The 24552-nt window shown below is 34.5% G+C and overlaps 1 protein-coding gene across 2 annotated transcripts in view; it reads left to right on the top strand.

The window, feature by feature from the left end:
- Nucleotides 1-24552, top strand: part of NBEA (neurobeachin) — a 458593-nt gene that overhangs the window by 193036 nt on the left and 241005 nt on the right. For both annotated transcript variants that reach the window (XM_063394796.1, XM_063394797.1), the window contains exon 35: nucleotides 17732-17793. In XM_063394796.1, the coding sequence (XP_063250866.1) occupies nucleotides 17732-17793 (62 nt within the window). The remainder of the gene's footprint in view (nucleotides 1-17731; nucleotides 17794-24552) is intronic.

Consider the following 24552-nt stretch of genomic DNA (forward strand, 5'->3'; position numbering starts at 1 on the left):
ATATTCAATCTCAGTGCTTATCCAGAGAGAGGCATGGTTTTTTGGATTGTTTCTGGCTTGTAGCATGTTTCTGATAACTGCTTGGAGTTTCATTCCATATTTTGCCCCATCTATGACTTAGCCACCCAATTCAGAATCAGAAAACATTGTTCACAACCCAAACACTGAGTTCCAAAACAAGTAATGTCCTTTCCATTATTTTTCTTTAATGTTATGTCTAACCTTCTCTTCAATCACTCTTATCCCTGATTTCGAAAAACCAGTCCTTTCTTCCCAAGATACTGAAATAGCAATCTGGGAAGTAAAAAAATCCAAGCACACCATAGATTTTTACACTGGGACTTGAATTTCTCTTTGCCGCCTCTAAAATACTTGGGCTTTTTTTCTTCTTAGCAGAGGATTCAGAATTGCTTTTATAGTCGTGTACTTCTGATCTTTTCTTTCTTCATTGCCTCTTTTCCCAACTAAACTGAATTTTTGCCTAGTTAGGTTGCCTTTGAAAGATAATTCCAAATTCTCTCTTATTCTGATACCTGATTTACCTTGAGAAATTTCCTGTCATTCCTTACTGAAAGCCAGTCTTAAGTATTAAAAAGTGCTCTCCAGGTCATGACTCAAAAAAGAGGAATTTAGTAATGTTATTCAGGATATGAGAGTGTATAGAATTCCTGTGGGGCTTTGATAATTGAAACTTGATTTTTTTTAATGGCAAGCAGTAATTAACTTCACAGTTTTATATGCAATGGTTTAATTTGTTACTTTATATATAAAGTTTTAGTTATAAGAACCAAAAGTAAGCAAATAAACTTTCTTTAATTAGGTCTTAAGGCACTTGTCTGTTTTTTAGATTGATCACCATAAAAATACCTGTTGCATTCTGTGAAGCATGGACTTTCAAGCTTGACATAATAATACCTTTCCTTTTTGCTGTTTTTCAAAACTTCCTTGTGGTACGAAGTTCTTCCCCATCACATTTTGTGGAAATCGCAATACTTTTAGACATCCTTGATGCCATGTGCTTTCTCCTCTTTCTAGTGCTCTTGTGCATGTGTGTGTGTAAGAAATGCTAAATCGTTTTCAGATTTGGTAAGAGTGTACACAGTCTTGTAGCTGACTGCATACTGAAGAGCACAAAGTAAAAGGAAGCAGAAAACAAAATTAATTTAAAAACTTCTAAAACAGGTTAATAATGCAAATTTTCCAGAATGTCTGATGCTTTATGATTGCTGTTGTCAATATATTTTTGGAAATGTGTATACAACTTAGTTATCATTACACCTTTTTGTAGCAGTTCAGCTGCCTCAAAGCTTTGGTGAAAAATCTTGAAGTCATATCTTTTTATGTCACACTTTACCATCATTCTGTCCCATGGAAGACTGGCTCATCTGTTGTTTGAGCAAATTATGCTTAATGCCTTAGAACCTTCTTAACTTTTGATTGGAGTTGAAATGAACTGGCTGCAACGATCTTGTCAGTCTAGACCATAATCTTAGGCCACTAATACTTGAAATTGTTCATTTTTCTTGTTCTGGTGAATTCCAAAGTGTGACTGGTAACAGAGGAATCCTATCAGGTAGTAATCTGACGTTGCAGAATATATTTATTGGTGAAATTTCAGATCTATTTACTCTACTAAAATTACTAAATTTTACTAGTTACTGAAATAGTTACTTGTTCCTTTTTCTAAAACCAATTCTTTCTTCAAAGGTATCTTAAACTCAACTAAATTTCAAATGTTTCATCAACTTCTCAAAATATTTTATAAATAGAAAATATTGTCAATGGTGGGTTAAAAGGGACCTTTTTGCATTTGAATACAAATAGCTTCAAAGAGAATATTCCAGAACCAGCCCAACTGCTGTGGTTCGTCAACTGAGGTTCTTCCAATGCCTCAGAGAACAGAAGTTGCAAAGGTTAAAATAGTCCTTGCGGAATGTAATTGGAAACAAACATGCAATATGTGTAGGTCACATATTTGAGCTTAGCAGAGCTCATTGTGGAGTTCCATTTAACACTTGCACAGATATGTTTTCGCTAACTAGTTTCCATATGGTCTGCAAATTCCCTCCATGTAAAGTGCATGACAACATTCTAGCTTTTAGGTGAAAATGTTACAGGCAAGTGTAATCTGATCTGTAGCTGAAAGAAAAGCTATATCCTCTTTTTGTCAAGCACAGATGGGTAAAAGTATTTCCATTGCAGCTATTCTTGGAGTGTCTGGAACTGTAAGAACTGTAAGACTTTTAGAATAGATCCACAATTGAAACACGGCCACATAGAATGCTTTCCCTTCTCTTGAGTGAGGTACCAAAGAAACTTCACTGATGCTTTTACTTTGCTGTATGATTAGCTGGGTAGAAGGTCAGCCAGGTAGCCCTTCTCCAAGGGATCTCTGATGGATTCCTAGCTGTACATTTGATATGTTTCTGATACAGGCACAATTAAAGTCAGATGACAGAGAGAATGTTTTTGCGCTGATAGGAGCAGGATCTGTTTCTCCTCATTAACTCACCACATGGCCCTATGAAAATATTCAGTAGAGGTGGTGATGGACTAGCTTTGTACCGGGTTTGACAGGAGGTTTCTTGAAACAATTGAAAAATTGCCCAAAACATTCCTTTGGAAACCACAGATAGAACTTGGGTGCTAAATTACACTACTCTAAAAGCTCCCCAAGACCTCAAGTGCGACATCACTGTGGCATCTACCAATACTGGCACCATTAGCTTCCGATTTTCTTGAAGGATACTGCATTTTGTACTAGGAAAAGCAGGACAACCATTTTCCTTTAGATACTCTGGTAATCCAGAAATCCCTTATACTTTCTGGCAAAAATTTATGTTTTTGGGGTGTAACATGTCCCCTGTGTTTCTCTCAGAAACTTTTCAGAACTTTTGTATTACTGTGTTCAGGAGCACAGGTGCTGTAAAGTAGAAAAATGCATGTACTTGCAGAACTTTTTTTCCCTGTACATATTATTCTCTCATTCTTTTATCTCACTCTGCCACATTCAAAACATTTTAGTTTGTGTGTCCAGGCATGCTTTCTTCCAACTAACTAAAAATATGGTAATTGTCCTAACAGTCTGTAGCCCAGCATGTAGCCAACATTTTGAACAAAATAAATTAATTAATTAATATTAGCAAGTAACAGGAGAAAGGCATAAATAAATAATTTTATTATTTTAAAATTTGTATTAACTCGAATTAACAACATGTAAATAAAACCTTAAGCTATTCATGGTGTTGAAATTTCTATAATCCAAGTTTTTGTCCCATTTTACTATATTTTTATTAACAGTCTTTTTTATAGTGTTGAATTGTTCCTGGCAAAACTAGGTGCTTAGGTGAAGATAGACAAAATGAAATACAAAGGCATTGTATTGGAGAGATATTTTGAAACATTTTCTGGACTAACCAAAACTCAAGAAAAAGACAGATTTCAACCTAGCCAGATGCTGAGTCCAAGTTCTAGGAGCAAAGAACAGAGACTTAGATGCACCCTAAGGATCCTAAGAGATGAGGGACAAAGCAATGCAAAAAATGGAGAGATTGCCAAAATAATTGGGATGATTTGCTCCCTTAGCTCATTGCTTGTCCAGTGCCTTGGAGGAATAGATGAGAATGTGATTTCATTTCAGGTGCACAAATTTGGTTAAACTCCCACTATCTTGTTCTGTAGTCAGCACTTCAAGAATGATGCACACACTGCAGAGGTATGAAGTCAGGTGTAAGGAGCTTGATATGTTCAATGTATCAAAAAGACATAAAAATAAGGTAAATACTACAGGATGCCTTAGGTTTCCATCGACAGAATGCCTAATGAGGGTAAATATGACTGGAAAATTTTAAAAGGACTCAACCCTCAATTACTGCAATTGATGTACTGCTAGTCATTATGACTATTTTAAAAATTCTTTCTAAATATAGTCTTCAATCCAGCTTCTCAAGAGGAAAAATGTCCTATATTTGCTGGATGCTTTTGGAGCTTCTTTGTGACTTTTGAGCATGTGAATCACCATTTTCTCTGTGCCACATCTTGAAAGAAATTATAGTCTGCATTAACCTTAATTTGCTTAGCATTGTCATGACTGCATTTGTTCACATAGTGATAGAGAGGTGTACTTCAGTATCAGCTAGCCACATGCAGAAATCAGTAAAAAATCCTGAGTTTTTTTTCCTTGTTCTGCAGCTGACTGCATCTTAACTGTAGATGCAGTGAAGAATATATAATTTTCCCTTGAGGCATCAAAGGTGGTCAGTGCTTATATCACTTTATGAAATAAGCCTTTCTTCTGATTATTTTTATATGTGTGATCGTGTGTGTATATATATATATATATTGATTTCCATATTTTATACAAGAAGTTCTTTAATCATTACCTTGAAGCTCATTTTATTATGAGACATTTTCTCTGCATAATGAATTTGTCTTTTTGGGGATGCCTCACGTAAGGCTCCTCCTGCCAGCTATAGTTTGGTCTCAGATTTCAGAGAGCTCTTGAAATTTATGACTGAATAGCTGTAGATATACTTTAATCTGAATTTTTTGAGAACATAAAATTTATGTTGTGTGATTGTACTGAGTGAGGAGGATCAGCCTTTTAGTCCCTTGATAATTTTTCAATGTGTTGGCCAGCTTCAGCCAGTTTACCAGAGGTTGCTTAAAAGATGTTATTTTTACACAGTATTCCTAAATATAAACATCTGTTTAGAAAAAATATAACCCTATCTTGGGTTAGAGTGTGTTTTTTACTCACCTTCAGTATTTTCTCTGCACTATTATTTGAGGTATGGCATCATTGTTTAGTAAAGGAATGGAAAACTGAATAATAACTCAAAATAATCACACCTGATTAATTTGTAATATACTGTGTTGGTACAATACTGTGGGTATTGCTGCATGAGGAGCAAGAAAGCAGTTGATAAAGCAGGACTGTGGGAGCAGTAGGAACTCAGCCTTATTAAACATCAGGGAATCCCTGTTAGAAATCAAGGTGGTTGTTAAAACTTTCTACAGAGAGGTCAGGCCAGTGTCATTTGCAGTAGCTGTCTCACTGGACATGATCACTTTGTTCAGTAAGGATGAGGAATTTTATGGATTATTTAGTTTGTACTGAGTCAGGAACTCTGAACTGATTTTCAAGGCTAAGTTCATAACGTACTTCTTTGTTGTGCCACATCCCACTCCTTCCTTTCCATGTGCCCTAAGTGTCTAAGTGTATCTTCTCTGTCAAGGAAGAGGCACTGCTGCATGTTTAGCACAGTGCAATTAAATCCTGTGAATTTTCTCACCCAATCCTCTGTAAGACAGTCTTCCTGAATTTTTGGTAGAATTCCTATTCATAGATTCCTTTTTATCTTCACTATAAAGACTTGCAAAAAGATCCCAGAAAAATTGCACTATTGTCTGAAATTAACCCCTTTTAGAGAATGAGGTTGGAATAATAATGATTTACAGATAATGCTTTTCTTCAGTAAGTTAAAGTTTGTGTTTTCCTTTTTTAGTTTAGGAATTTCTGGAAGTAATTTGCAAGATTGGGTTTTTACCATGAAGAAAACCATAGGTCATTTTGAAACAGAGCATGAAATCCTCCAATAGATATAACTTAAAATACTGCTGCTGATTGAAAACCTGCCTGCACACGTTGTAATCCATTCATAAGCAGGAAAAAGGGAAAGTTCATGAATTTCAGACTGATCTGCTATTTCTGGGCATTTCAGAAGCTTGTTTTCAGAAATTCTGTCTACGGTTGATATGATTAGCTCCTAGTACCTGACTGCAAGGCTCCACCATGTGCTCGTGTTTCTGCCCACACTTTGAGACTGATCATGGGTTTTACTAAAAGCATCAATAAGTCAGGCACACATGAAGACAGAAAACAATATCAGGTTTCCAGGAGACTGTATGGTAGGAAGAATGAAATGCTGAAGGGCTAAATGTATATTCAAATCTGCCTATTTTATTATTTTTGTTGTTTCTCAAGTTAATTGAGTCTATAGTTTTTGCGCAAGACTCTTTTTTTTAAGCCTTGATGGCAAGGAAACAAGCAAATCCATATCCAACAGGATTCTAAATTACACCCACTCCAGAGAGTCAAGGTTCAAAGCTTTGCAACTTCCAAAGTTTTTTTAGAGTAGGCTACCAGTGGCGAGACAGATGCCAATTCAGACAGCTGAAGAGCAGGTGCCACAAAAGTGTTCTCATTTATCCACATTGAAATCTTCAAACTGTAATGACCCCAACACAAGTTACAGAACATTTTTCTTTCACATAATGTTCCTTTATGACATCTTTAAAGGGATATCATTACAATCACCAGAAAGAAAATACACATTCATTCAATTTTGACTTAACTCTTGATTTACTGAAGTTCCTGTGTGCAGAAGTATGTTCTGAACAGATGTTTAACATGGCAGGAAACATTATAGATCAGAGATCCAGATAGCAACTCGGAAATGCATAGCATCTGGCACCTTTTTGAAAGTAAACCTGCCAATAATTAATTACACATATGAGCCACTCTATCCCTGTCTAATGAGTTGGACACTTACTAAGATGTATTGGACTATGGAACAGAGGTTAACTGCTCATGCCCTCTCCTCTGTCTCTGACTTGTGTGGTCCCAGTGTAACTTAAGGGTAGAAATGATTGTTGGCACTCAGATTTTATGTCACTGATTATATTATCATTATTATACTGATTAATAATCAAGATGTCTTTACAATCCAAAATGTAAAGATTAGACAGAAATTAGGGTGGTTCTGTTACTTTGACAGTGGACAATAAACATATTGAAATTGTGAGACTAATTATAAAGTTTACTTAGGAGAGTGCAGATGTAAAAAATTAATAGTAATTATGTGCCTTCAGGAAAGCAAAAGCTGGTAACAGTGTAAAGTAGTCAGGTTTGCTGGAAAGAAGCTCTGAACATTATCCTTGAAAATTTATAAGCCATTAAATGTTTGAAGTTACTAAATTACTGTTGAAAGTGCTAGTATACCACTTTTATTATTAGGAACCAAAGAGTACCAATTACTGTTCTTTTAAAACATGTAAGGAAATGCACAAAATACTGGAGCCTTTAAAGAGTAAGAAAAGGCATTAGTTGTTTGTGATCCCCAGCAGTATTTCCCACTCCCTCATAAATTTCTTTTTCAAGCTAGTACCCTGTATTCCAGTTGCAAGCCAAAAGGCCTAGAAAGGACTAGACTTTTTGCCTTAGAATTCTAGAAAAATACCCTCCCTGATGTCCTCCTCCCTGTTACCCTCCTTGATAGTTCCTCTTTTTTGTAAACCAGTTTTTGTCTTTCTTCTTGCTTTAACTTTCAGCTTTCCTGGAAAATATATTTTTAGTGAGCTTTCCTACTAACATACTACAAAAAAAAAAAAAAAAAAAAAAAGGTAGCAAGAGAGCTATTTAAAGTTATTTCAAGGCAATAATTATTTTAAGATTCTGAAGAAAGTTCTTAACATGTGCAGGCACTGCTGTAACACAGCCTGTAGGTGGACTCATCATATCAGGTATACAGCAGTGCTGAATGGTAACACTGGACTAAGTTGTACAATATTTTTTTTTAGAACAGCCACCTTTTCCCCCCTTATTATTTTCTCCTCTACTGTCCAGTTCCAAAGAAAAACGAGGTGGTATGCCAAAATGATATTCAGTATCTACAGGATGTTCATGCTGTGACTGAAGCTCTCCACAGGCAGAGGTTCTCTGGTTCTTATTCCACTTAATTCATCATTCAGAGCTCAGCAGGGGACTCTGCCTGATTTTGGACTTGAAACAGTTAGGCTGGTATTTGTCCCAGCCCTTGTCCTCTGAAGGCTTAAAAATGGAATCAATCTACTTTATTACACCGGCAGTGTTTTCCAGAGAACTACTTAACTCTGGTAATCTATAGGGTGCAAATAACATCTTTGTATCAGATATTGCCCTAAAAGATGTATTTCTCATGAGACCTAGTAAAATAATCCTTTTCTATGTAGTCTGAGTTCTATGACCAGGTTCTTTACAAAATTAATCTCATTTAGGGCTGGTCACAGTTTTTCCTTATATATTCCTCAACTTTCTGTCTACTTATCACCTGTTCTTATGACCAAGGTTGAAACATTCTATTAGTGACCAAATTTACCAAGTTTCTTTACTGGTCCTGATGATTTAAAGGCACTTCTTCAGTTCATCCTGTTGGATATGGATTTGCTTGTTTCCTTGCCCTCAAGGCTTAAAAAAAGAGTCTTGCACAAAAACTATAGACTCAATTAACTTGAGAAACTACTACACTTGAATTTTAAAAGTATACCTTTTTATAGAGCCTTTTTTGATGGGAAAAAAAGTTAATTATAGTGTAAACATTAATGAACCATCTAGCTTGATTTACCTAGATATTAGGAGGCTCCCTACATACCTGGAATTATTTTTTCAAGAACTAAGATACTGTATCTTTACTGTGCTCAGTGCAAATTTATGTTAAATTTTACCTCTTTCAAAAAAAGATCCTTGGATGTGCTAAACATCTATTCTCTTATATCATGTTTTTTTCTGATGGTGTGCAGAATTTTGTGATTCAGTCTTTTTATACTTCTTGTCTGTGGAGATTTTTTTGCAATGAAAAAAACTCATGCTGAAAGAACTTGTCAGACAACAGAGACAGTTGTGATATGTCAAATTAAGATGGCAAAGCGATGTCAAAGCAGGTCTAGGGAGAGCCCATAACAATGTTACTGTCAAGTAAATAAAGAAAACTGAAACACAAGAAATACAAGTTGTTTCAGGAGATCTATGACTGTGGAAGAGTTTTTGTGTTTTGAGAGACACTGTTTCAGAATGATTACGATTTGTCAGTAGGGCTTCAGGATAGAAGCGAGATCTGACGGCTGCCAACTAAGGTCAGCAAAGTTTGGCTTGGAGATTCTTGCTTTCCTTTTCTTGTTATCACATTCTCAGGAAACATTTATATTTATGCAAAAATTAGTTTTGCTGCTCAGGAGATCACATTTACTTAAAATAAGGGTCATCTTGGCCTTGGAAATTTAGGAAGCTGCATGAGCTTTGAGGTTTTGTTCAGCTCCCTATTTGTAGCTGTGCTGGTTCACGGAGTGTGGCCCCAATGTTGCTAAAGAGAAGAAATATAAGGAAGTGAGGAGGATCAGTAGCAGTGAGTGGTTTTATTGCTGTGCAGCTTAACCTGTTCTCACCATCCTTTTTTGTCATTCACTAAGCACGTATTTCGGTTTTGTCATACCGTGATGATAATTCTCTCCCTAATAATAGGAAAGAATGTAACAAAGAACCAGAATGAAATAACAGAAAGAAGAAAACAAAAAGAAATTCCTATGTTTACCAAAACAAGGAGACTAACAAAAAAGGAATAAGCTCATAAAATAGAGCATCAAGAAGGAATAAGTTATAGGCTGAAGCTAAGAAAAAGTTGATAAACTGCAGGGGTAAAAATAAAACTTCATAGCTAAGGAAAAGATAACATTAAGTAATGCCTTTTCAGAGAAGTCCTAATATTCTAGAGGCTGTTATTTGGCTGTTATTAGAAAGACTCGGAAAAGGTTCTTGAAATGAGCAGAAAATACCATTGTTGTAGTGAAGGTGTAAAGAATAAACGTTTACTTCTGTTAGTGAGTGAAATTAATGTCTTTACTTCTGATTGTATAGTTCTTTGAAAATAATCCGCTACTGAGGTAACACTTCCAAAATGTATTTCCTCTAACTTAGATTTGAGAGGATGTGAAAGACTGAGGAAAAAAGGGAAGGGAGAGGTAGATGTTACTTCATTTAAAAAGAAAAATCTTTTTCATGTATTAAATATGCTGCAACTTCTTTGGTATCACTTGTTTTCATTTAGTAATTTTTCTACAAATTTAATCACAAAATTGGCAAATTTTCAGGAAAAGAATGACAGAAAAATATCATATGACAAAACTTCGAAAATATTTTAAATTGTCACATTTTAAATTATTTTTTAAATGCCTTTGTCAATTAATGTTTTTCTTACTTTTTCCATTGAAATAAAATGTCCCTGGCAGTAGCTGTAGTGGAAATTTATTGGCAATTCTGAGCCACTTATTTGAATAATATCTTAGTATAAGGAGGGAAACCAGAAGACTTTTGGGATAATATTTGAATTCTCTCAGTGGACTGTTTGGTTTTGGAGGAAAAAACTAGAGTGCTTTTCATTGAAATTCTTTCTAGGTAAATAAGACTTTGGGGTTTTCCAGAACCTGTAATAGAAGTTATTTTCCAGGCTTCTGCTGAAAAAAAATGTTTATAACTTACTCACGTCTACCTGAAGATGAAGTACATTTTGACAGAAAAGCAATAATTCCATTTTACAGACCTTTTCAAGAAATATTTTCGTTTGATCAACTGCAGTGCAGTGTAATCATTCACTTGGGTGTTTTTACCTGTAGTCTAGAAGAGGACTTTAGAAGATGAAGAAATAAATTTAATTTACAAATAAATTCCAGTAAATATGTGTCATCAGAATTAAAAAAAATCTACTTCATTTAAATTTAACAGGGAATTGTTTTCTTATAATTAATATTTGTGTTGAATTCTTTTATATAAAAATAATATTTTTGTGTTATTGCCTTTGTGTTTTTAAATGCTGATTAGAACAATTTCTCAATCAATAAAGATTGATGTAAATCTGTAGATCTGTTCCATTATAGAAGTTGGATAAGCAAGTTATTTAACTATGCCACACTATTTGGAAAGATTTGGAAGATATTTGGAAAGAATTCTGTCTGAAGAAGTACTGTTTTAAGAGAACGACAGTGAAACACAAATGCATATATTGAGTAAATCCCAATGGTGCACTGGACAAATAAAAAATTACCACAGGAATTAAATGAAAAACTAAAGTAGTTCTGAAAATCTTCCATGATATATCAAACTGAACAGTGGTAGTGGATTTTATTTTATAGATGAAGTGGTCTCTTTTTCATTTGATGAATGAGAATTTGTGAATCCCAGTACACAAAAGGAAAATTGTCAGAAAATTCACAGGTTAGCATAAGGCTGGACTCCTCAGAGAAGTGTGGCTCTCTAGCATCAGTTTTTTCAATATCATTACAGCTCATGGGTTTACTGCACGAAAGTCTGTAATTTTAAAAACTAAATCATGTATGTGTTGTAATAAATCCCCTCTCTGTGGGTACATTCTCAAGGATTTTTGGCATTCTGTGATTCCATCTGGATCTTTTCCAGTCTATATTTAGATTCCTTTTTTAGTAACTGCAGTGGTGAAGAAGTTTAGGTTTTCTCACTTTAATAAAACAATTCAAGAAACTATTACATACCATTCTTACTCTTTTAAATATTGTCCCATTATTAAGGTCTGTTTTATTCTACAAATCTTACTAAAAGGGGTGTGACCCATTTGAGTTGGGTTTGGACAGATTAAAATCTGGGGGGGTTTGTTGATCTATCACTGTTTATTTGAGCTGTTTATCCTAAGATGTCCCTTCTAAAGATTTAGGATGAAATTTTAAAGATACTCCATTTGATAACCTGGATGATCCCTCTCATAGATTTCCAGGTACCAGATAAAAAGAATATTGCTTGTATTGTGCGGTGTCTTTCACCATAACAAAAAAAAAAATCCTTTAAGAATTGTAACTGTTTTATTCAACTAAAAAAATACATTCACTGTATTTTTCTGTATCACTCTTCTGTTCCGTAAAGGAGATTTGCCCATACAAAGAATAGTCTGGAGTACTAATACAGCCATCCTTCATGGTCCCTAGAGTTGGTGGTAATGTCAGTCAAGGCTGCTGAAGGGATTGTTAAATCCATAACCCTGACTTTGTTATTTTACTGAGTTTCTTTCTTTGGAATAGTGTTTTCCTTCATCTAGTAAAAGCAAAGTTACAGTTATTTTGCAACATAGCTGTGATTTCCATCTGCAGACTTTCTGCAAATCCTGAATATTTCCCAACCTTTCCTTTTTGTAAATTAAGACCATTGGTGTAATTTAAATGCCTACAAAATATGTGACATATGTATGGTTCTAAAACAAATTTTGAGTATAATCTTGCAACACTGCATTCTGTTTAATACATATCTTCCCCCAGCCCCTCCAATAAGTGCTTGGTTTGGAATAAGAACATCTGTTGTTTCAATTTGAGTTTTGCATATTTAGCATTTACTTTCAAATTTTTCACCAATCTCCTGTTTTCTCTCCATACTCTATCCTTTCAGAGCTGTAGAGAACTCCCCAGCAACTTGATAATTCATGAAAAACAGTAATTTGAATCTAGTTTTCTCTAAGTAACAGCCTATGAAAGAGAGGTAATAATGTAGATTTAAATTATCCAAATAACTTTTTTGGTCAAAAAAGGAGTCCTAAGGTTATTTCTTTGATTATAAATTGGATTTATTTCAAGAAATCATGTGCCAGATTTTGCTGGCGGAAGAAAGAGGGTTGGAAAGAACAAATAAATTTTAAGGAAAACTCACATTTCCAACCAAAATATCACCATCACTTTTTTCCTAGTAGTTTCACAGCCAAAACATGCTTTAGTTTCTGTGCCCAGTGAGAAATGTCCTTGAAACTTTGTTGTGCCATTCCTAACAAATGCTGAACAACGTATAAGGGAATAGTCTATCAAAAGTGAAAACCCAGTTTGTGAGTGGAAATTACTGGCAGAAAATTCCTACTCTGTCTCATGGCTACTCTGAGGATTATGGGAAGAGATATCACAGTATGAATTAGCCATAATTATTATGAACAATTTGAAACAATACAGTTTTGTTTAAGGTACATGGAAGACTATATCACTAGGAAATATAAAAAAAGTTTACCTTACCAAAAAAAAAAGTTACAAAGAAGAATTGCAGTGTTTTCTGATTTTCTTTTTTGCCTAGTATTAGGTCTTTTTTGCTCATTATTAGGTACAATTTACACACTTTTGGCATGTTACTAAAATAATGAATTTAATAGCATATGTGTATTTTTTCATAAGCGTCTTGTACTATACAAAGCTCCTATAGTTTTGATGACATGCTGTAGAGGAGTATTAAAGACCAATTTTTCTCTGTGAACTGAGTTAAACGGATCAAACTTTCTCAAACTTTTTATCTAGCCATACCTGAGATTTTTCAGATAGGCAGAAGCTATAATTGAGTGAAAGATTTCTGCAGGCTTTAAAGTTTTGTTAATTGCATCTTTTTTTCTAAGTTGAACATGAGCTATAAAAACATTTAGGTTTTGTTTTTGCTAGTACTACAATTGATTCCAGTTCCAATAAGGGTTTAAGTTGACACAAAGTAAAATCATTGAAAGAAAATGCAGGCAAACCTTGATAAATACCAGATGAAATTGTGGTGGTATTCAGTTAGACTCATACACACATTGTATTAATAATAATAAAAAGAAGTTCAAAACCATGATCTTATTTCATAAGGATTTTTTTTCAAATTGATTTTTATCAGCCTACATTATATTTCTTCAAAATGGAAATTCACACTGACTAGTTCAGCATGGTGATTTGAAGTCTTGAACCCATGACTTCATTAATGCCACAGGCATGACTAAAACAGTATAGTTGAAATTAATCTTTTTTTAGACATTAATAAGTCATAGTGAAAAGAAATAATTAACATATCTTTGGGCCAACAGAACACTGAAAAAGAATTCAAGTAAACCAGAGCATTTCAAGATAATTGCCAGGCATACATCATTTATTCCAGATTAGCCAAGGTCATGCACTTGATGCTCCCAGTTTTTGCATCCATATATGTGGTCACTGTTGCCATCAAATTGTTGCATTTTGATGGCTATATTTAATGGACTGAGAATAGACCATGAAGAAAAGTACTAAGAACAGCAAATGTAAAAAGCACATACTCCATTCAGTTCAACAGTGACCTTTTTAACCTTGCTGTATGCAGGAAATATCCACTTGTATTTTAGTAATTACATTAGCTTCCTTAATGGCATTTGATACAGATGGTATAGGAAGAACTTATCTGCAGCTGAAGAATGCAGGCAACAGTTTTGGTTTGAGAGGCAAATACTTTTTCTCATTAGAGTTAAGGAGGGGGAAGAGAACTGAAAATAGATTTGTGTGCACTTTTCAATCAGAGATGCCATTATTTTTCCAAGCTTGGTTTTTTTTTTTTTCCTCATTATGTTAAAACAAATAAAATTTTTTCACACACTAAAAACTCTGTTGAACCCTGCAGAATGGTAAGGCTGAAAAAAAAATACAGTTGTTAGCACATTTGAAACTTAGAAAATCAATTGGAAAATTGACGTTCATTCTGATTCATACTACAAATTCTATTTTTAATTTTATGGGGAGACCTCAACCAATTTATGTCTTCTGTACTGTCTGAAAAATGGGAGGAGAACTTTTCTACCTGTCTTTTAATTTTTGTCTGTCAGGATATAGAGTGTGCACTGAGGGAAATTTTTAATGTTCCTATGCTATGCCAAAAGAAATTAGTCAGTTCACACAATGTGGGCTCCTAGAAGAGAGGAGGGTGCAAATTTAGAAACTGAGAGTAGTAAAATTACCTTTTTTTTCTGGTCTGTGAAGGAAAGATTAAATAGGACAGGGAAATGTGGTTCTTCCTAAACTTGCTCCTGCAGCTTTTGATGATGTGGGATCTTCATAAAGCAACCAGAGATTGCATTCTGACAGTTTTTCCTAATAGACAGAAATGGATCTGTCCTCCATTAGGTCTGATCTATTTTTATCATTCTCTTCTATTGACTGCACAACAACTCTGACAGTAGATTTTGAAGATTAATTGTGTTTCGCGTAACAGGAAGAAAAATTATTATTTATTTCAAATCTTAACTGCTCAATCAGGAAGAAGCAAAAATGGGAAGAAGCACAATAGAGTCCTTGGCAGCTAGGATGGAGGAAATGGAGCATATAACGAAGGGCACACACGTTCCCTTGTGGTTTGACTGAGAGGAGTCCCTGAAGTAGGATTAGGGGGCTGATAAGTAAGAAATTTATAAAGCAAAATGGTGGCCCTGCTATGAATGTTTCATATTTTGTATTCTGTTTTATTTCAAGGAATGTATGATATGAGTACTTAAAGGTGAACAGAAAGTATTTCTGTTTCTATTTCCTTCTTGCTGACCATCAAGGTGCACAGGATTCCCCATTTTCTGTCTGGGCCACTCCCAGTTCTGCCTATTTAAAAGTAGAGAGTTGCACATTTAATTTCTGCAGTAGACTGAGACCAACATCATTGACACCATGGCCTTCTTTAATGAGGCTTTCCTGTCTCTCTATTTTCGTATGAGAAAAGTGCTACACTCTCTAAGATAATTATTTGTTTCTTTTCAACATGGAAACCAGCTTCTTTTAATACTAGTGGTTATGAGAGGAGTTACTGGCTGTTTCCAATGGATTGTTTCATCAGCAGGCTGGTTATGACTTAATTAAAAGAGCTGGTTATAACTAAGGGGCCTGCTGATGTGCTAACCAGATGTCAGTTCTATATCCTTCTTTTTCTTTTTCTACGTTTCACCAAAATCAGTTTGATTCTCCTTTCTAGTGCTGGAATGCTACATCCAAGCTTACAGTTGATTGGATGTGATATATAAAAATTATCAAGTAATGTCCCGAGGAATAGTGAAAAGATATCTGTTTGAGGTCAGATGACCACTTCGAACTATATTATTATTAAGTTAATTAAAAGTTATATAGAGTGATTCAAAATTCCTATTATAAATAGATAATCATGGTCTAAGCAATTATGACTCCAGTCATGTTTTGTCATGTCTGCAGCTTTGTGTTATTAGGACTAGATCATCATTGTTATCTGGAGTAATAATAATCATGAGTATTTATTCTAACTTTTTGCCATTTTAGGCATGTTTGTTTTGGTCCACACTCCGAAATCTTTTTATATTGTTTGAAGCTGCACAGGTAGCACAAGAATTCCCAACTGTCTTTGAAAATTAAGAACTTCTAATCAATTAAACCAGAAAATATTCATTATGTGTTTCTCTTCAAAGTATGTATTTTATATCAAGTTTTCTTTTTGAAATTGTGGTGAAGATTTTCAAAGACATTACTGCTGATGCATAAGCACTTTTATGTAATTTAGTTGGTTTCTTTTTCATAATGAGTGTGCATGGTGCTTATTTTGGATACATTTGTTCTTTTGATGTAAAATCAGAAGTAAGAACATGTACAAATTTAGAAGAGTGTAGTATGGGGATAGGTTTCCAAGAACATTATTTTACCTTAGTCATGTTTTAGTATCGCTGAGGTCTGGTTTTGAAAGATGATGAGTGAGGGCGTGACAGGAAGGGGTTTGTTTGTTTGTTTGGGGGGTTTTGTGTGTTTTTTGGGGGAGGAGGTGTTGGTTTTACAGAAGAGGTGAATTCATAATAAACCAGACAATATTTGTGATGAAATATTTGATGTGTCTGTCCTACCTGCATTGGTTTAGCTGTGGAGTTCAGTCTTCTATTTGGATTTTCATTGTCAGCTTCCAAACAGTGGAGGTAGCCTGCAGGTGATAAGTATCTCGTTAATCTTTCTGATCCTCTAGCACTTGAGCATGAGAATAGCTGATCAATTACAGCAATTGTCTCCCTAAATGAGCTTTGCACATCTGCCTCTTATTTCATTAACTGTCTGCCCCTATATCTGATAGAGTGGAAGCCTAGTGGCTTCTTACAGCTTGTTCTATGTTAGTGTACAAAAAGGATGGGGTTGTTAGCAAAATGGGTACAAAAGGGTATTTATCCACTACCCCAAATAAATATACGTGCTATCGTGTAGCACTGCTTTTGTCTCTAATCACTCTTTGTAGAAACCTTCTTAAAGCACACCAGTTTGCTTTCCAGCCACCTATTTAGAGCTTACTTGTAAGCTTATTTGTAAATTTATCATTTTTATAACACAGCCAGAGTGTTTCTATGCCCTAAAGCATATCAATGTCTATATGGTAGATAAGAGAAGCTAGCACATGTAAAGTTAACAGAAAGAAATGAAATTTCCTGTAAGTGTCCTTACAATGCATCTTTAAAGTACTTAGATATGACATCCCTCTCTCAGAGAGTAAATTGACATTTCCAAAGCTGTAAAGGAGTATTTGCAATAGTGACAATGTTATTAGGTGTTTATTGTTTAAATTAAGTACAAAACAATGAGTAGCAGTTAGACTACAATAATTCAAGATTTGTTATAAGAAATATGACCTAAAAATTATGGAGTTTGATTTTAATAAAAATAGGATTTCACGTGAATGCTTCTTTCATTAATACTCAAGCTTTCAATTACAGGACAATCAATTACCAGATGAAAATTAAAATAATGTCTAAGCAGAGGCTTTATTCTTTACATGTTATTAACTGATCACTTTATTCTTACGAATTTACATGATTTAATATTCAAAAGCTCTTAACTTATGATTATTATTATACATTAAATGGCTTTGGATTATACCAACATTTATTTATTTGTTTGTTTGTTTATTTATTTAAATAACTAAGCTAAATGCCAAAAATAATTAGAACACATTCTGTCCTGAGCTGGTCTAGATTATTCTGGGTGATTCTTATGAACTTTTAAATATTCTTGAAATTTAAATTCTCAGTTAATTATGTTTGAAACTTGTTTCAGTTGGTTTGAGTTATAAAAAATACATATTTTTTATAGTTTATGGATTTCCGGAACTTTGGAGCTATAATATCAAAATAGCATCATTTTTAAACTAATTTTTGACTGTTTATTGTAGGTCTTGTTTGTATGAAGTCGAGTACTTCAGTGGTTGAACTGGTTATGCTGCTTTGTTCACAGGTAAGACATCCTCTGGTTTTGATTGTATTAATTTCCTTGTGTAATCACTGCCAGTCAAAGAATTTTATCTGGTAGATACAAATTAGTTTCTTCTGGTGATATATAAATTGTCTTTTTTTTTTTTTTTTAGATATACATTCTATAGTTTTTCTATATTTGCAGGGTATATGGGGTATATTTGCATTTATGTTCCAAAAGTGTATGGATATACATTACACATTTCCTCTGTATATGAGCTCTCCTTCAAGCCTGTTCTTATTTAGAATATGTAGTGGTCATAATTTTATGTTGAAATCTCCCTTTGAGTTAGTAATTTTTTAAAACTTTACTTTGTACTGACTTAATTACTTGTTATATACATGACAACATCATATATTTTACATAGCTGTCAGTATATAAAAAGCAGAGGAACATGGATTAGGTAGTTCTCAAGAACTGGCAGAAGCAGGACCTTTCTATATAAAAATTCCCTGGTTAATTATTGGGGTTTTAACACAGCAGTAATGATTTTCTCAGAAATCCAAATTAATTAATGTTTTGAAATCCTTTCAGAAATAAAATATTGAAAGCTAAACTAGTTTATCATACTGTTTGTATTATTTATATCTCAATTTTCATATTATTTGTTTTGATAGAAGTGTTGTTGACTAATATTGTGTATATACCCTTTATTTTAAACTGCCATTAAGAAGTTATCAGCAAACGTTTTAGAACTTTTTTGGCTTTGCAGAATATAAGAAAAATATGATTTCCCAACAGATCCAAATAACTTTACAAATTTTTATACTTCTCTAAAAAATTATAACATTTCCTTAACCAGGTTCCCCACAGAACTCTAATACCAGTTCAACTCAAAACAAGTTTGTGTATAAAATGCCCAGCTTAACTTATTATATAATAATCAAAGAAATTATTTATTTGTAGCTTTTCTTAAATATTCATTACTGCATACTGACAACATACACCAAAAATATACTGTAAACAAAGGCATTTCTAGGGACAATTGAAATGCAGATCTACTTTTGAGAAATCTATCTGAAAATAATAAGCATTTACAACTGGTTTTGGGTGAGAGTGTTCCAACTTACCTTGCCTGTCTGTAGGCTGCATTTCTTCAAGCGTGTGTCATAAGGAAATCATTAAATCTTGTTTTCCTTTTTTTTTATTTTTTTTCCTCTTCCTTTTTTTTCTTCCTCTTTTAGAGGGATATCAATTAGAGAAAAGTAAAAGAAAAATACATCCCTGGCAGGAATCCTCAGTGGGATTTCAACTTCAAACCTTCTCTAGCAGGGCACTCGAAAAATTTGTTACCTAATGGTGAAGTCCCGGGTTCCAAGAAAATTCCAGAAGATCCATTAAGGCTTTTGAGCTCAGTGTTCATGTCATACAACTTTTTTCTTTCATTTCTAGCAGCTCTTGAAACATATTTTCGAGGGAAGGAATAACTTACAGTCCTTTCTTCCCTAGCCTTTGGTTTTACTGCTGTTCTCAGGAATAAAGTGGAATGTAGCATTAGGGTCTAGTGTCTTTGATGGCCTCATCATCTAATCATAGGTTTAACATTACTCATTTGCTGGCTCCAGGAATTCCTGCCATTAAGGGCCCTAGAGATGAAACTTTGCCTCAAATATTGATTGAAAGGAAGAGAGAGAAATTTAAGCTCTTTCTGCAATGCTCTTTCTTTAGACATCTCAGTAAAGCTATGTAACAAATGCAGCAAAAATCAATTTGTTATTTTTATGACTACTATACATGTTAGGTTTTGTTTCAAAGTATTTTAAAAATAAGATTCACTTTATACCTGGAATAATGGGAACAGCCTAATCATTTTGAAGCTTCAAACATTTATTTATTTTCTTCCAAGTGTTTGCTTGGAAGAACTCTTTTCCGTCTACCTAATTACTTGGGGAAATAGCACGCTTTTAGTTTTTATACCCCATCTGATACTTCAAGGTCATTTCCGTATCTTCTAAATAAGGAAGATTTGGTCTCCTGATGTCCATTTAGTAAGTACTCCAGGAGCTGATGCTGTAGTGTGTGTTGGAGGAGTCATGGTAATTGTTTCTACAGGGACTGGTCAACAGGGGGCCATAGTGGTGCAAATTGCAGTCTCCTCCCCCCTCACCTTCCTGACCTCTGGAATATTCTTCTGAACAGTGGCGTCTCCACAGAATACAGTGGTTTATCCTATATGCGTAAACAAACCAGTCTGTACTTCTGTTCATCCCGAGGGAAGAGGTTTTGTTTGTTTTTCTTTTTGCTATTTATGTTTTAAAATTATCTGTCAGAAGAAAACATGAGAAAAATGGTATGAAAATACTAATACATAAAATGGCTTGAAGGAAATGAGAGCCAAATATCATTACCCAGCCTAATGTTAGCAGAACTTGGAATTAGGATTATACTCCTGTGCTGCTGTCCACAGCAAATGAGGATAACTCATCTCTGTATAAAGAAGAGATAGTGCTACCTGACTTTTTCCTTATGATGAATTAATGTGAACTGGAAAGACTGCATAAAGTATATATTTTGTGGGGTTTTAATAATCCCAGTGTAAATAGGGCTTTTCTTCCTTACATGGCTAAATGCTTCATATTCAATTTGAATGACATTTTACAGATTATGTGGGCAAGTTTGAAATGTGTCACTCAAAAGATAGATGACGATAATAAAAACCTTTGAAAAGTACAATTTTGTTTGCACAGAACAGAGTAACTTTAGACATTGAAAAGGAAAGGGAAATGCAAAGTTTGTTTTCCTTTCATTTGCTACAGCAAATTAGATGCTTTTATGCTTTTTATGTTGGAAATTCCATGTTAACGACTACAGATTAGCAAGGATGTCAGAATTTTTTTTCTTATCTGAGCTCCTGAATAAAATCAACATTGCCAGCGGCTCACATCCAAGGTATGGTCTAAATTTACATGAAATATCACATTACAAATGTCTGAAGGTACATGTCATGGATAATTCAGTTCATATGGGCAGCCTTTTAGGCTCTGAGGGATATGCAATCAAGCCTTTCTCCCAAAGGAATTTGGAGTTTCTGTGAAAAATACATTTAAAGTTTTAAAGGAACTCCTGTATGGATGGTACCTCGTTTGTAGGGGAAGAAGAAAAAGTACTAGTCTGTGGTTTTAGAATCATTCTTGTACTTTAACTTGTGTTATATTTTTTTCCCAGTAACACTTACTGCACTAGGTTAAAATTTAGGGTAATTTATAGGCTTTCTTTTCTGTATTTCTTATATAAACCATAATTGCACATCCAAGTACTTGAAAAGATTTTTCTAGGTAATTGATAATAAACATGTAATGATTTTCACTCTTCCTGGAAAAGACATTTTTATTTGGGTTTAGTCTATTTTAACATAAACATAACACATCTTCATCCATTTTGACAAGATCTGTGCTTGATTAGCTGGTCTTTGTTCCCTCAGCCTAGGTGAGCATGTCACAGCTGTGTTGCTGTTGGAACCGCAGATTTCTTCAATAAGCCGTGCAGTGTGAGAATAATGCATCAATTTTTGCAGTGTAGTTCCTTCTTACATCAGATTTAGATTTCAATTACTTTTCTTCATATTCCTTTTTTTTTCCCCTAACCAAAACACTACAATAGTTTCTAATTGCTTCCAGATCTTTTGTAGATTCTTCTCTTTGCAGAGACAGCTTCTGAAGAAATTGAGTAGTTGTGTCCCAAAGGAGTTTTATCTAATGCCACTTGTATTTTTCTGTATCTTATCTATTAACAAGGGAAATTTATTTTCTTAATAAACACTGTCTTATTATTTAAGACATCTTGTTACTCAATCTGTTTAAAAATGTAATTATTGCAAGGATAAATGCCTCATTGTCTTAAGTGGCAGAAAAAAATCAGAACAATATCAAGAAATTAATCCCACTCCAAGGAAAAGTGTAAAAACAAATGGAAAAAAACCAAAAAAATACCCCAAAGATGTTCCTGGTTGGTGTAAAGTCAAAGGGAATCCTTGGAGAGGAAATCTGGTGTTTGTTTTATCTCTGAGAATGGAGAAAGACTCATCAGCCAGGCACTGCAGGCATTTCAGTAGACACCAGCACATCAAAATGTACATTCTGCCTCAAAGGATGGGATAGCTCTTCAGAAACTGGCAATTGCTCAACACAGAAACCAAGGTGGGGTGGGAGGAGAAAGAAAAGAGTCTGGTCCCTCCAGTTCACCAGAAGAAGCCCTGAAATGTGCGATTCATACAGTAGAAGTACAGTGCACAATTCTTGATACTAAACATACTGTATTCAAGCCTTCATATATGAATTTAAGGAGGAAATGTCAGGTTCTGCTGTGCAGAAATCTTTTACTTTTCATTATAGGTTTTCCTTTTTTGTAATATTTCTTGTCTGTTTACTCTTGCTGCCGATATTAGACTCAACTTTAATTATTCAACTTCATGACCTCCCTCCAGAGGTATTCCTAGAGTTCTCATAGTCTATAATTTTTGTTAAATAAGTGATAGCCCTTTCAAAGTAACTGTGATAGCAGAACAGTTACAGAAGTGTTTGCTATTTGTCTTTTTGACACCAACTGCAATAGGAAAGGCTGAAGATAAGTAATAATTGCTTCCCTTAAATATAAGGGAAAAAAATGCTGCAGCCTAATCTACGTAGGAAATTAAGTTTGATATAACTTCAGTGATGAAATTAGGGTTGGTTATGCAAATTCCTATGAGGATATAATTTTTTAAACTCTCTTTCCCTTAACACGAAACAAGTTGGGTGTTTTACCTTTGCTTGTGTTTTCCCATTTGTTCTGTAGCATTATCCACTATTTCTGTTCTTGTACTAGTGCAAATAGGAGACAATATAATATAATGCATATGTTATCACTGCATATAATATCACTGCAAAAGTCTGAATTAAAATTTGATTTGATAGAGGGGAATGAGAGCACAGCTAACATACAGAAACTTATTGTTTCAATAGTCCTTTTTTTCCAGCATATCTTTAAAACATTTATCCTAACAAAGTCCTGTATCTGATAAACTACCTCTATCCTGCAGCTTCTTCTCTGCTAACCCCACTTTCATACCTATGCTGGTGTTTACAAGACTAACTCACAAAGACCTTTGAAAACTGCTCAGACACTTCTTCCCTGGTTTAGTGGGTTAAGCTAAGAGCCTTCTTCAAAAGCCACCAGAGCTACTCAAAGAAAATGATTCAGGATTGAAAAACTGGGGGCATAGAGGGGAAAAAGAGCAAACACAACTTGTTTTTATCATGGCAGCAAGCTCTAAATTCAGACCTCTGCATTTAATGGAATCATACTCTTAGGCTACAGTTTTAGTGGCCAGTTTAGGTTCCTCTCTGGCCAATATCACAGTTGCAGCTGTATTGTATCTTCTCCCTTTCTAGCTCCATATTGCTGCTGATCCCTTTAATCAGTGTATGTAATGGTGGAAACAGTCACAATCAAACCAAAAATTAGCTCTGAATAAAAAAGTTATTTTGAACTGATAATGCTTCTAGGGTAGCCATGAAACCCATAGCTTATTGCAGGTGGCAGCTTGATAGCTGTGGCTCTAGGAAAGACAGGCTGCGTCTGTGAGAGTCAAGATACAAGAAAGGAATTTGGCATTTGATGGGAGAAGTTAGAGCAAGAGCAAGAAGTTAAAATGAACAAAAAACCCCACAGATTTTCATATGCTGAACAGTTCTGAAATTGTCAGAAATGTTGCTCCAAAATAAGGCTTTGTGTCTTCACATTTTACCACAGGCTGAAATTTAACTTCAGTAACCAAAATCTTTGAAGGTGAAGTGAGTAGTTTCTAGAATATTCTTATCCTATGTGGACTTCATAAAGATCCCTCAAGATGGAAGCAATATTTCTACTGTGTCCTTATGCAGTACATCTTAATGTTGATTTTGGGCTCTTCATAATCCACAACATGGCCTACACACAAATAGCTTGTTTTACACAGTGTAATTTCCGAAATGAGCTCTAGTACAAGCTACAGGAGAAGCCAAAAATTTTTCCCTTTATATGTTTTGGTTTTTTTTTTTTCTCTAAAATTAAGTGGTTTGCTGGGGAGAGGGATTTATGTGGTTTTTTGTTGGTTTTTTTTTTTTTTTTTCTCCCCTCAGCATTTCTCACCTGCTTTAAGGAGATCTGGTAAATGATCTGGAAAACTATTTTCCAAAAGATGATAGTTTTTCATTACTTTTTTTTTTTAATATATATATACCCTAAAGGAGTATCCAAGAATTTTCTTGCATTGTCCATGTGTGGAATGTCTTCCAGCCTAATCTGTCTTCATCTCTTGACCATCTGCTTCTGATAATCTAACTCTCAAATGGAAACCATTAGTATATTCTTCCCTACTTGTTGAGCAATTTTACTTTCTTCATCATTCTGTGAGGTGTCCTTACATCTTCCCATACATTCAGAAAACTAATTCTGTGTTTTGCTTTCAGTAATAAGCAGGATGTGTCCTTTTTTATCTTATACCAGAGCTATCAAGGAACTTCTGGTCCTTTCTCTTGCTTGTCCTTGTCAGAGTTCTTTTCTCAAGAAATATTAAAGAATACTCATCAGTGAGATGCTGATCTGAATAACTTCTGGATTCATAGCAAAACAGGCAGGATCAGAACACTGCAAGAATAAGCTTCTCCATATTTAGTGTGGCAAGGTGTCTTCCCCTGACTTCTCTATAAAGCTGCCTGCAAAATTGAGAAGGGTCTTAGATCAAGAGGAAATATCTAGAAAGTCAGAGTGAGTTGATATTTC

This window comes from Prinia subflava, chromosome 3, assembly GCF_021018805.1.
Source record: "Prinia subflava isolate CZ2003 ecotype Zambia chromosome 3, Cam_Psub_1.2, whole genome shotgun sequence".
NCBI classification, from domain to species: Eukaryota; Metazoa; Chordata; class Aves; order Passeriformes; family Cisticolidae; genus Prinia; species Prinia subflava.